Genomic DNA, 13,416 nt, shown 5'->3' with positions numbered 1-13,416 from the left:
TGTGTGTGTGTGTGTGTGTGTGTGTGTGTTGATAACAGCTTGATTGAGATGTGATTTACAAATGACACAATTCACCCTCATGGGTATATTTGGCTTGACGTTATATTCTGGGTCTTGAATTTAAAATCGGAGTCTAAACTAATGGTGTCTTGGTCCCTTGTGCATATTAGGACAGTGCGTGTCTCTCGGTGGGCAGGTGCGCCCCAGGCCAGGGCACCTGGCTGGGCAATTGGCTGGGCACGGGGAGCGCAGGCCGGGCTTCAGCCCCGCTCGCTCCCAGCCAGGCGCCTGGGCCTTGCACACCCTGCACGGCTGGTGGCAGTGGCCCCAGCACAGACTCTTGGAGTTATTAGTCGAGACTTGTGCCCGTGGCAGGGTTCACTGCATGCCTGATTGTCACGTGGGCACCCAAGTTGTCATGTGTCGGCACCGATGTTTGACTGTCACGCATGAGCCCGACTGTGAGCGGGGCGTGGCCCGCGGCCCTTCTCCTCCCTCGGGGTGCCGGTGCTGGGGGGAGCAGTGCTGAGATGCTCCTTGTCTTTGGACCACGTGACTCCCAGGGGCTGGACCAGCGAAGTCAGCATTCACTGAGCTCCTCCTGTGTGCACGGAGCTCGGCCGGTCACCACCGGGCGCTGGAGAATTCTCTCCAAGCATCGCCAAGCGCGAGAAACGAGGGCAGCGAATGAGCTTTTGATTAACCAGCTGTATCGGTGTGAAGGGCTGTCTGACCGTCTCATTCTGAAATTATAGCCTCTCCGATTTTTTTTAGCTCCAGTATCTTTTCTTTAATGAAGCGGTGTTGCTAGAGGGTGACAGTTCTGTTTTGCTTTTTCCTCTGTTGGCCACGTGAGAAGTTGGAAACCTTAAGTTATTCCTTTCCCTCCCTAGTTTTTTTTTTTTTTAAAGCTTTACTAATTTGAGAAATCCCAGAAGCTTAGTGCTCAAGAAATCGAAAATCTAGCAAGGATACAGGAATGCATGCACAGCACACAGGAAGCTAGGTCTCACGGGTAGCGGGCGGGGCCTCCAGGAGGTGGGACCAGTACGGTGGACCCGCCGGGGAAGGCGTAGGACATCGGTGGGAGGCGCTGGTGGAAGGTGGTTTTGACGAGATGGGCTTTGAGGAGGGTTGTGGACCCGGAAAGTGGAGCTGGGCACAGAGCTGGGCCTGGGGAGGGGCCGAAACCTGCTGGGCCCTTGGCAGTGAGCAGAGCGGGCAGAGGAGGCCAGAGGGGACAGGGGATGGGTTGGGCTGTGATTTGAGGGCTCTAAGTCTGGCAGTGTGGGACAGATAAACTGAGGAAAGCAGGAGACAGTCCGATCATTAAAAAGTTAATTAGCAGTAATTCTGGGGAGAGCTAATGAGAACCCGAGCTCAAAGCGAATCTAATGACAGAACTGGTCGTCACTTGGAGAGGATGGCTGGCTGGGAGAGGCACAGGGAGCCTTTCGGGGTGCAGGAATATTCTGCATCCTAGTCTAGCTGGTGGTTGCATGGACATGTGTCTATTTCAAAATCGGCGAGCCGTGCAGTTAAAATCAGTGTGCTTCACTGCACCAAAGTTATACCGCAAAAAAGTGGGGAGCAGAAGAGCTCCTGAACCCAGTGGTAGGGTAAGGGGGTGAGGCACAGGCTCCCAGGAGTGGAGATCACTGCCCGCTGGAGGCCGGTGCCCCGGCCATTGAGAGCTGGATGCGGGAGACAAGGAGGTCGGAGGCCCCGTTGGCTGTCAGAGCTTTCGAGAGCCGGGATGACGAGCCGCATGAAAACACCGCTAATTAGGGAATAATGAAGCGTGGAGGGGGCTCGCGGGGGCGGCGGGCTGAGGCTGGCTGGCGACATGCCGTGTTTTTCACAGTGTACCCTGATGGTGATGGCAAGGCACACAGAAGCTGTTTTTCCTTCAAGTTCTTTATCTTGTAAAGTAATTATGAATATTAGTTTCATGTTTTCACACATTTATTACTCATATGCTCAGGCTCCAGATGAAATGCCGCAGTTGGGCTCCAGCAGTTTCCTCGGGCGGGGGGTGGGGGGGATGTTCCTCCCTAGGGAACCGGTGAGCCCGTGAGCCCGTGAGGCGGGGCGCGGTGGCCTTGTGCCCTGCCCGGATGGGGTACAGGACAGGGCACGGGACACTGCACGAGGGCTCGCATGCCCTCTCTCCTCCCTCCCCCTCCCACCCCCTCCCCGCTGCCTTCTGTGCACTCAAGGGTTGGAAGGGAGAAGGTCACCCCAGCCCACCCCCTCGATAGAGACCCGTGCTTCCAGGAACACGGATTCCAGCCCGGAGCTGACTCTGAGAGCCCCTCAGCCCCGAGCTCATTTCCTGGAGAAAACAGTGTGGAACTTGGGTTGTCTGAGGCCACTTAGGGACAGACACCCTGAAGGCGGAGTGATTGGAAGTTCCAGAAGGAGCCGGTTCAAAGCAGCAGATGACCAGCGGGGAAGCTGGCTGGCGCTGGGTCAGTTAGGGCTGTGGTCATTCGAGGCGGGGCAGGCTCCAGCTGGGACCCTCTGCCCGTGGTCACTTCCTGTTCCATGTGACGTGCCACAGTCTCAGGGAGGGAAACCGGTCAGATGGCTTCCCGAGACTCACGCCTCTCAGTGGCAGGCGGCAGGAAGAGCAGTCACGGGGAGCGTGCGGGGCTGCGCGCTTCCAGCGTGGTAACGTTTTCAGGCCGGCGTTTGTCACCCCCGCAGCCCTGGGGCCTGGCACGGGCTTCTCACGGAGAGCAGGGTGCGGGGGAGGAGGCCCGCCTGTCAGTCCGGCTTTGTGTGGGATGAGGGAACCCAGCCTGGGTTTCTGTTCCTCTGTCTGTCCAGGCCGAGACGGAAGCGCAGGCTTCTGGGGTCCTTGCAGCTTTGAATCAGGATTTTTTTTTTTTTAAGCAATTATTAGATCTTTTCCCAGGAGTTCTTAGAACCCAGTAGTGATGACTGGCGGGTTCCATGTCTGAAAGTCTTCCCTGGTTTCCAAACATCATCATTTAGAATATGGGGATTGGACAGATGATGGTGCATCCAGACAGCCGAACACTACACAGCAGTGAAAGGGGTGAACTCTTGGGAAATGCCGTAACCGGGGTCCCCCTCGAAGGCCTTACGCCGAGCGAGAGAAGCCGGTCTCCAAAGGTGACACCCCATATGGCTCTACCTTCGTGACGTTCTCACAGGGACGAGACTGCGGAGCTGGAGAGCAGGTCCCCGTTTGCCAGAGGAGGGATGAGGGGAGAATTTGGCTATCAAGGAAGAGCACAAAGGAGTTTTCTGGGTGATGACGCTTTGATGTGTCTGCTTTTGGTGGCGGCCGCACTAGTCCATACATATGTGAAAATCCGTAGGACAGGACACCAAAAAAAGTCAATTTTACTGTATGATCATTTAAACAACTACAGTAAAAACCACAACGGTGACCGTGACAGTCAGCACTTATGAAGTGCTTCCCGTGGGCCAGGAACTTGGGGAAGTGCTCCTCACGCTCCATCCCATTTAAGCCCCCCAGTCTCCCCATGAGGTAGGTGCCACGATCCCCCCTTTTTATAGATGAGGGAGCCGAAACACACAGCAGTGAGGGAGCTTGTCCCCCAGTCACGAAGCGGCAAGTTGGAGGCCCGGGATCCGCGACGGCGCGGCCTCCCCGCCTGCAATGGCTTTGCTCTTCAGGACGACCGTGCAGATCTGAGGAAGCAGACAGGTGCCCGGAGGGCAAGATGGCTCTGTCCTTACACGGTCACCCCTGTCGTGTGCAAAGGCAGAGGTGTCCGTGGGCGGGGCTGGGATCGTGGCCCCAGAGGTCAGTGGAGAAGAGAAACTTCCAGACCTCTTGTTTGCGGTCCTGTCTCTCCAGCTCTCGGATCTGGGTCTTCCAGCTGCGCCGTGAGGCGTGACAGGCACGTTACCCTGTCCCAGACGAGGAAGCGGGAGCTCCATGAGGGCGATGATTTTCTCGGGGCTACAGAGCTAGACGGAGCCCGTGCTACATGTCGCGTGCCTCTGTCCCGTCCTCCCCCAAACCCAACCATCCGAGAGCGTGATGGCTTAGGGCGGCGGCTCTCCTGGTCCCCGTCACATCCCTGGGGGTGTGAGCTCGGTGTGGTTCTCCTGCTCTGTGTGACCTTCGCTGGGGCTACGGTCACGGGGCACAATTGGGCCGGAGTGGCCGGGATGGCCGCTCGTATGGCTGTGACCCTCGGTGCTGGCCGTCAGCCGCGAGCTGAGCCAGGGCTGTTGTCTTGGTTCTCCTCCATGTGGCTTCTCCCTGTGGTTTGGGTGTCTTCGAGCATGGTGGCCGGAATCCAAGAAGTGACGTTTTGAGAAGCAGGAGTGGAAGCTGCCCACCCTTTCCAGTCCTGGGCTTGGACGTCCTAGCACAGCCCATCTGGCACGTTCTGTGGGTCAGAGCCGGTCGCGAGGCCAGCCCCGCTTCAGAGGGAGGGGAGGCGAACCCCAGCCCTTTGTGAGAAGGGGATGGGTATGTGAGGAGAGCGAGGGCATCGGGGGGCCATCTTCGGAGACTGGCTCCCCCACACCCCTTATAACCGACTGAGCACCTACCACGGGTGAGTCAAGCCCCCGAGGTGGGTGTCACAGCTGCAAAGCAGAGGCACCGCTGTCTCTGCCGTGGGGGTGCTCGGTTCTCCTTGAGGTCCAGCCCCGTCACGGCAGAAGTTTCGACATGTCCTTCCCCTTTCGGATGGTATGTGAAAATCCAGCCCCATCCTGAGCATGAGGTCGCTGGCGGCTGTGGTTCTTCAGAAGTTCTGACCTTCATTGCCCAGACCTTTAAGGACCCAGTGTATGGGCACCCAAAATAAGCCACCCAGGCTCGCCAGGCACCGTCACGCAGAGCTTGCTCCCATATCCTGGCATCTTGTAATCCATCCCATCATCACCTAAAGCCCTGAAGTGCCCAGAAGCAGGATTTGGGATGTTTTCCGGGGTGGCATAAGGGACTCCTAGGGACGGTGTCCCTGAGTCCCCCAGCACCTTCTCCCCTGCCCTGGCTTCTCTGATGATGGTAGCATCCGAGGATGGATATCGCCCCCGAACTTCTCCCACCCGGGCGCCCCCCAAGCGGCTCAGACTCGATGGCGAACCCTCTGCCTCTAGGAACAGGAGGTGGCCCCACCACTGCCCGTGGGTTCCCCAAGTGTGGGTGACACCACTGAGCCAGGGGACCAAGCTCCTCTTAAAGAGTAACTCCTGCCGACTTTCTCCCCATTCTGGTGCCACCCCCTTCCTGCCAGCCCCCAGAAGAAATCTTTCCTCTCTGCTTGATGTTTTGTAGCAAGTGGGAAACTATAAAATAAGCATTTGCTTATGAATTAATTTTTGGCACACACAGGGCTCAGCAAGCCTCCCGGCACTCCATATCCGTCCCGGAGTCCTTGCCAACTTCTGTGTTCCTTCTTCCTGAGATGTTCCCACCAGCCCCGGGGGACGTTCCCTCCCTCTTCCCTGCAGGGGACAGAGCTGTCCCCACCTGGGGACGAGGAGGAGTCAAGTTTGAATGTTCAGGTTTTCTTAAGCAAATGCAGATGTTTAGGGATCGGCTGCTGGGAGGGCTGTACAGGACCTCACAGAGAATTCGGGAGACTAGATCTAAAAAAAAAAAAAAATGGAGGACTAATTGCTTCCGGCAGCAGAAGCGCGGAGAATGTTTGAACGTTTGTATCCGACGGCGGCCCACGTGTGCTCCCTTGCCCCGTCTCGCCCGCAGACACACCCAGGAGGGGCCTTCTCTGCTGCACGTACGCTGCTAGGGTCGGAAAATGTGACACGTGCCGTTAGGAAACTTGGCCTGCAGGTTCAGGAGCGACATGACATCTCTGGTTCTGGGGCCCTTCCCTCTCCATGCATGTGGTTTCTGAGGTGGTCTTGAGACCTCAGCCCAGGAGCCAGCATGAGATGTGGACTCTGCCGCCCCTCCCAGGAGTCACCGCGAGAGCGAGGGTCACCTGGCTGCCTCTGACCCCGTGAGCCAGCAGTCAGGGTGACGTGCTTTCCCTCGGCTGGAAGCGGGGCGCCAGCTGGCGAGGAAGGTCCGCCTCAACTTGCCGGGGCGGTCACCCCACGGAGGAGGGAAGGCTGGTGTCGATCTTGGCAGGGCGGTCAGAAGTGAGTCACTGGTGCGTGGTGATTTCCGACCTCGGGTTTCATCCGTGTGGGAGCGTGTGGCCAGCAGTGGGGGCAGAGGGACGCCTTCTCCCGGTGTGGGGGGTGTCGGAGCCGTCGCCATGAACGTGTCGGAGCAGGCGGCCTGGCCCCAGCAGACTGCCCTGGTGGAGACTGTGCCCCTCAGCAAGGCCGAGGGCTCTGCCCAGCACAGCTGCCCAGCTGAGTTCAAGGAGTGTAGGCCCTGCCCACTGGCCGTTCTCTGAGAGTCAGTGGCATGGGGTCAGGGATGTGGGGGACGCCGCCTCCAAGAGAAGTTGGGGGCCTGGGAAGCGGCACGGCCTCCGGCGTGGAAGCAGCTGGTCGGAATCCAGCTCTGCCCCACCCCCCCTCCAGCCGGTGACCTTGGACTTCCTCAGGATACAGCGCATCTCAGTGTTCCCATCCGTGAGACGAGGGTGGTCGGCCCGCGGGGGTGGCCCCCTGTCCGAGCCCTGCCTCCTCTGCCTCTCAGCCCGGCTCCTGGCCGGGCACCCGCCTCTCAGAGACGGGGCGGCTCACAGGCGGCGCTTCACACGGCGTCGGGTCCTGGAAAGCTCTTGAGACGTGGCGGTTTTCATTAGTCAAATTTTTATTTAAAAATATGCTTCGTTTTCGTTAATGTGTCTTCCATCAGAAATCTGACCTCTTATGTTTTGCCTCTGTGTAGCGGTTTATGACCCAGTGGCCCAGGGCGGGGGACCAGTGCCCTGTCTTGCATTGTTTTCACACACGACCCACCTGAGTCCCCGTGAAATGACTTCCGAGGTCCAGAGGTTGGGGCCCCCCGCGCCTTGGGTGCGGTTCCCGACCCTGACGGGCGTCCTGGGCAGAGCGGAAGGGCCGTCCAGTCCCTGTGGTGTGGCGTGACGTGCTCCCTGACCCACGCCTCCTCCTTTCCTTCCCTCTTTCTCTTTTTTGGTTCATATAATTCCTTGGCCGTGTGCACCTCATCTTTCCTCTCCAACCCCAGGAAACGGCACGTCATAGAGCAGTCTGTCGGGACGACTGCTCTAAACCCAGATCTTGAGGCGGAAACTCAAAGCTCAGACGTATTCCCATCCTTGGGACTACGGGGCCTGGATGAGCTCCCCTGAGAAGGACAATGCCAGGCCCCACAGCTCCTTCCTGGTTGTCATTGCTGCCACTCTCCACGTGGCGGCTGACACTCGGTCATGCGTGGGCCAGCGGGCGCTCGGGTCCCCACGTCGGGGCAAGGAGTCCGTGCACGGGCTGTCTGCACAGTCTCGAGGAGGTGGCCCGAGGGGAGCGTGTGCGCCCCGCTCGTGCCTTTGGGGAGTCGGAGGACCGAGGTCGGCTCTGCCGTTTGCCGAGCGGCCGAGCCAGCGTTGAGGCAGAAGCGGCCAGTCCCGGGTGTCCGCTCTTCAGTCCTCCGTTACTGGGCTGCCCGGCTGGGCGGGGAACTTTCTGGAAGCATGTAAATCTCTTTTCTTCCTGCAAAACTCAAATGCAGGAATTAGCTTCTAAAAGTCGTCGTCTGGAAAGTTGGATTAAACAGCAGGAAAACTGTCGGAGGAAGCGGGGAAGGCGGTGCCGGTCGAGCGTGAGCTCCCTCTGTCCCGTGAAGGCCGCGGCAAGTCCGGGTCTTGCGTCTTTCTCTCCCGTCCTTTCGTCTCTCTCCCCGTTTCCTGCAGACCTTCAGGATGTCCGTGTTCTCCTCGCTTTTCGGTGACGACTTCCGGGCAGGGAAGGTCCCTTCCTGCCTCCGAGCCAACAGCAGACCCCTCCCGGCTGGCGTGTGGTGTCAGTGCAGGCTTGGCACCCGGTGGCTGACGTTTCCGGTCCAGCCGGCCTCCTGCTTTGGTAAATAAAGTTTTATTGGCACGCTGCCACGCTGATTCCTGTAGCACCCTCGTGGCTGCCCTCGTGTGACAAGGGTTTAGAGAGCGAGTCGCCCACAAAGCCTAAAGTATTTATTTTCTGTCCGGCCCTTTGCAGACAGCCGTCGCCGGCCCGTGTGTGCGCGGTCTCTGCTGTCAGCTGTCAGCCTGCTCAAGGAGCAGCGAGCAGCCTCTCCCGTTTGCCCCATGTTCTTCACCGGTGTAGCGATAGGTCTTCACCAGGACGTATTACATCCCCCCTCCCCCCGCCCCCTTTCGGCTCAGCTTGAGGAGGCAGAGAAGGCCACTCATTCCCTGGGAGACCTGTCTGGGCAGCTCGAGAGCCCAGACCCCTGAGCGACGGCAGAGTTTCCATCGGTCAGGGCTTTTGGACCGTCCCGCCCCAGAGCATGCTTCAAGTCACTTCCTGATGGCCCGATGCCACCTCCTGCCGAGGTTTTCCTGGGGGCAAACACAGGGCTTCCTGGCAGCGTTTGACAGTTAAGCCTAAAATATCTGAAACGCCGAAGCCGGGTCTCGAGCCTGTTTGTCTCCTTTTTCTCCAGACTCCCTGGGTGATGTCACCCACCCCCGTGGCATTCAGCTGCCGTTTATGTCAACAGCTCCCGAGGGTAGAGCTCCCGGCTCCGCCTCTGCTGATTCCCAGATTTCTGTGCACATCCCCGGGACTCTCCAGCTGTGCTGACTCAGTGCGACCCCGCACGTCCGTCAGCGCCCCTCCCCCGCACTTGCCCTCTCGGATTCCATAGCTCGGTCAGTGCTCCCCTCCAGGCACCCAGGCTCCAAACCGTGATGCCGTCGGTCGCCCTCTGGCTGTTCATCAGGACCTCGTTCTGTGCCCACTCGACCCTCGGCATCCAGTTAGGGTTGATAGTGAGCCGGACGGTTGGCACTCTGAGGTTAAATGACGCGCCTCAGGTGGCCCGGCCGGGGCTGGAGGAGCTGGGCTTGGCACCGCCTGCCGAGACGGGGTTGTCGGAGTCCGGAGACTGAGTGCCTTCCCTCCGGGTGGCCGAAATAGCCTCTCAGCCCCGCGCTGCTCTCCTCCACGCCCCTGCCAGCGACGTCTCCTAAAGGGAAGGCTGATCACCTCATCCCCCGGCTTAGCCTTCCTTCCGCAGAGGGCGGACGCCACTGCCCCGCCGAGGACGTGCCCTGGCGCCCTGCGTGATCGGGCCCCGCCTGGCTCTCTGCACTCACACCCCGCAGCTGCACCGCACGGGCCCCGGGCCCTGGGCGTGTACTCAGATGCCCCCGCTCCCGTGGGACGTGCCCTCTCTCCCTCGGCCTGGCACGCTCCCCGAGCGCTGTTTGAAATGTCCCCTACCCTGAAAACTTCCTCTTGGTCCCCTGAGGCAGAGGTCCTGTCTTGAGATGCATCCGGTGGTCTCTGTCTCCGGGGAGTTCATTTACCGTCACAGCCCTCACACTGTAAACGGAGGGTCATTGTAAGGCCCAAGGGAACAGAGACCAAGTCTGTCCTCCCCCTGAGTTTTCTAGAGAAGTCGTTAGTGCGACGCGTGAAGGGAATTCCTCTGCACGTGATGGGCGCGCGGAGAGGGCCCCGCTCTGTCGGGCTGGTCCGGGAACTCAGGGAGATAATGCGTGGAGAGCGGGTGCAGTAGCCATGGGTGCGCTTGGCTTGCATGTCTCTCCCCCACGCCGCCCCGCCCGTGAGTCATTTCTTCCCGGGTCAAGCCTCTCACTCCCCAGCACCTGGACCACAGTGGGCGCTCAGCAGATGTCCGCTGAGTGAATCCGACTCTCGACCCTCCCTGGCCACCCTGTTCTTTGAGTACCTCCCTCCTAGCCCTTTCTGAGTATAAGCACGAGGACGTGAAATGTGAAGATGTGTTGGTGGTCATTACCATTTTGAAGGGACGCCTTCTTTATGTGTGCAGGGGAGCGAAGTTCATCGGAACCCGAGGGAAATACACGATGTCACTTTGGAAAAGCCTGCTCGATGGCTCTGCTCTCTTTTCCTCTGAGGAATACCCACATCGAATAGGAGGAACGAGCGCCTGAGCCTGTGCTCATGGGCCAGGTGCCTCCTGCGCTCGGCCTCGCTCACTCTGCATGGCGACGCCGTGTGGGCAGGTGCCGCCGCGGCCGCTTTTTCTGAGAAGAGAATAGAGGATCTGAGAGGTCAAGTGGCTTGCTCAGGGTCACAGAGCTGGCGGGTAGTCGCATCCGGGTGTGTTTCCTGCTCCCGCCTGAGTCCCTGGCTTCTCTGTCGTGCTGCCTGCCTGTGGCGGGGAGGGCTTCGCTGGCACAGACGAGGCCCACGACCCCCTTTCTGGGGTCCGAGGAAAGGGGCCGGGTACCCCCTTCAATTTAGAAGATCAGAGTTGATGGCATTGCCCTTGGTGGTTCTTTTTGTCGCTGGGCTCTGCCTGCTGGACACATTCCGAGACAGCTCGTGCGGCCGGTCTGTGCTCCGGTTATAATATCGGCCTGTGAATGACTTCCTATAGGCTGGGTGTCTGCTTTGCCAAGTAAAAATTCTACGTGCCATACATGCTGCTTCCCTTCCAGCAAGCTCCAGGCTCCCAGGTCTATGAAAATCAGTGACAAGGAAACTCTCATGTAACTTCCTCTCCGTGGAGACAGAGGGCAGCTCGCTGAGTGAGGGCTCTTGCGAAAAGTCCGATGACGTTACTGACGATTTGGCTTCTTGCTTGTATCCGAAGGCATAATTGAGGCTCGTTAGAGCTCAGCTTCTGCCCGTTTTGCACAAAGCAGCGAAATGGGCTGGATTGTCCCCACATTCACGTCTTTGGCTGGTTGGAGACTATTCACGTTTGGGGAAGGACGAGGAAGGGTCTTTTTGCCTTTATAACGTGACTTTCCTGGGGCAGGCATTGTGCTGGGCGCTGTGACGTACTTTATCCGGGCAAGGTGGGCTAGCTCTGATTACAGAGGAGGGAACTGAGTCTCAGAAGAGCCGGGGGTCTTATCCAAACTCTCCCAGTTAGCAGAGCTGGGATTTGAACTCAAGAATCTCTCGACTTTCCACCGTGCTGGGCAGCCTCTCGGTTCATGGACCTGGGGCGGGGCTGCTCAGAGCCGCCTCCATCTGGCGCCCTGCGTGCGGAGCTCAGCATCTGTCTCACTGCTGTTAGGTGCGGGGCGGGACGCACTGGTCGCCCGATTTGAGAAGCAAGTGATCACTGTGTGGTTATCCAGTGGATTTCTAAAGTCGAAGTGTGAGCCGCACAATGGAAGCAAATTCAGTTTTATATAATATACGAGTTTTTCTTCCGTTTCCACTGGGTTCTTTTTATGAGCAGCTTTCTCTGGGCAGAGGTGAACTCGCCCCTGACAGACGCCTCCTGCTCAGTCGTGTTTCTTTGAGTTTTCCGGAGGTTGCGTGCGGGGCTGGGGCCAGTAAATGATAGGGCGCACTGCAGATGGCTCTCACAAACCCCTGTACTATTTCCAATTAGTGGGTGCGTGTGTGAGTTGTATGCCTGTCTTCTGTTTACAAGAGGAAGTATCCCGTTTAATTTTATTTTCACACCCGGGGCCCGGGTGTTAAGGGAACATGGTGTTTTAACACTCCCTCGGTTATCAGCTGCAGAGCGGAGGTTGTATATTGTCACAGACAGTTTTCTGAGTATATTTCCACATTTGTTACCTGGCAACGTTGCTGCTTCGGGACGTGGAGACGTATGGGTTCCCAGCGGATCCACGCTGTTCAGACTGTAGAAGGTAGGGCCTGTTTTCCTCCCGGGGACTTGGAAGGGGGTTGGGCACAGGCTCACGGGGCGTAGCTGAGAGATGGCCCACGTACCTCAGTGACCAGCCGGGGACGGGGGGACTCGGCAGCGGAGGTGGACTTTTCTCCCGCCTGGATCTCTGCGTTATGGTCTTGTTGACCACCCTCCAGTTCCGCTGAGAGAGGACACCCCACCGAGTGGACCACAGTCACAGCCTCGTGCTGGGGTCGCCCTCAGAGCTATTACACCCGCCCGGCCCCCGGCTCGGCCGCAGTGATGTATTGAAGCCACTGGGGAAAGAACTTGAACGCTGCGTGGGGCCCGCACACCCTCAGGCCATCAGAGCACTCCCCCGTGTCCTGCGGGATTGACCGCTGTCCCTGAGAGGCGTCTGCATTTACAGCCCTTGCATCAGAGACTCGAAAGTCCTGTCAGTTGAAGCAACACGTTCTGAGGTTCTGGGGAGTGAAAAAGGTTACTGAGACCAGGGCGGCGGCTCTCCAGCACCTGTAACACTTCTTGAACGATGCTTGGGAGGGGAAGTTCCCATGGCAACAGTTGCTCAGAGTTTTGTGGCATCGACAGGTTAGACGAGACAGCAGGGGAACAGGGCTCCGCAGCGAGCCCCGTAAGCACACGCTCCTCTGAAACCGCCTTCCGGCGAAGACGCCGAAGCCAGGGTCTGCTCAGAAGCCCCGGCCGGTGCGGGGGCTCAGGTGAGCTTGGGCTGATGTCGGGACACCGCCTAGGCCATGTCAGCGTGTCCGGGGGAGGCCCTGGCAACCCACTGGACTCCCGCTGTCTTGCTTGTCACAAAAGAAAAAGACAGCTGATTACGCCTGGAGGTATTGAGAAAGCATCAGTTAGCTTTAAGTGTGCACATTCTGACCCCCTGCGAAAACCCAAGAAGCCATTTCATTCCTGGGTCTTGCTCTGGGAGGGTTGCAGTGGGGGTCATGTGAACCCCGGCCTCACCAGGAAGTGTTCTAAGTGGCAGCCCCAAGATTCCTTAAGATTCTGTTTTGTGGCAAGAGAGTGGACACTTCTTATACCTGAGGAGGCCTTGACCCCAAGCATTCCGAACTTGGACGATACCTGAGCACCTGCCCTTCACTTGGAAATCTGTATCCCGCGGTTTAAACTTTAAGACAATCCCCACCTAGATTAAAGGCCCCCAGCAGCCCGCCGAAGAGAACGCCTCAGAAAAAAACAAGGTCATGCCGCATTTTGGGGTAAGCACAGGAATCAACAAAGAGCTGTTATGTAACTTCTATTTATATCTCCTCGCTCACTGTCTGCAGGCAGACAAGAGTCGCTGAGAAGGGGTTTAATGAGCTCTGGGTTTGCTCACCTTCCTGAGCTGGTAGGAACCAGCTTGTTCTCAAGTGCGTCAGCAGAGAATCTGGCTGTGGGTGGGCGGCCGGGGTAGGTGGACGGACTCGTTGCCATGGTGTCTCTGAGCGATCGCGCTCCCCCTTCCCTGGCTCCTTCCTCCCCCCCCCTTCTCTTCTCTCTTTCTTTTCTAAATCTATAAGTGTCCTTGTTTCTCACACCTACTCATGATTCTTGGACCTGTCACCGGAAACAGGACATTTTTCCGTCCCCCGCTCAGAGCGTCCCATTGTGTGGCTTCCGGACATCAGAACAGTGTTGGCTGAGGTGTGTTTTTCCCC

The 13,416-nt window shown here is 58.3% G+C and overlaps 1 protein-coding gene across 1 annotated transcript in view; it reads left to right on the top strand.

Moving 5' to 3' along the window:
• ITPR1 (inositol 1,4,5-trisphosphate receptor type 1) overlaps window positions 1-13,416 on the top strand; it is a 332,592-nt gene that overhangs the window by 240,080 nt on the left and 79,096 nt on the right. The window contains exons 41-43 of the mRNA XM_015587167.2: window positions 6,238-6,360; window positions 8,122-8,225; window positions 12,907-12,975. Coding sequence (XP_015442653.1) covers window positions 6,238-6,360; window positions 8,122-8,225; window positions 12,907-12,975 — 296 coding nt within the window. The remainder of the gene's footprint in view (window positions 1-6,237; window positions 6,361-8,121; window positions 8,226-12,906; window positions 12,976-13,416) is intronic.

The sequence above is a fragment of the Pteropus alecto genome, unplaced genomic scaffold, assembly GCF_000325575.1.
Source record: "Pteropus alecto unplaced genomic scaffold, ASM32557v1 scaffold53, whole genome shotgun sequence".
NCBI lineage: Eukaryota > Metazoa > Chordata > Mammalia > Chiroptera > Pteropodidae > Pteropus > Pteropus alecto.
Note: the sequence above shows the minus strand (reverse complement) of the source record. Positions and strands in the feature narration are given on the sequence as shown.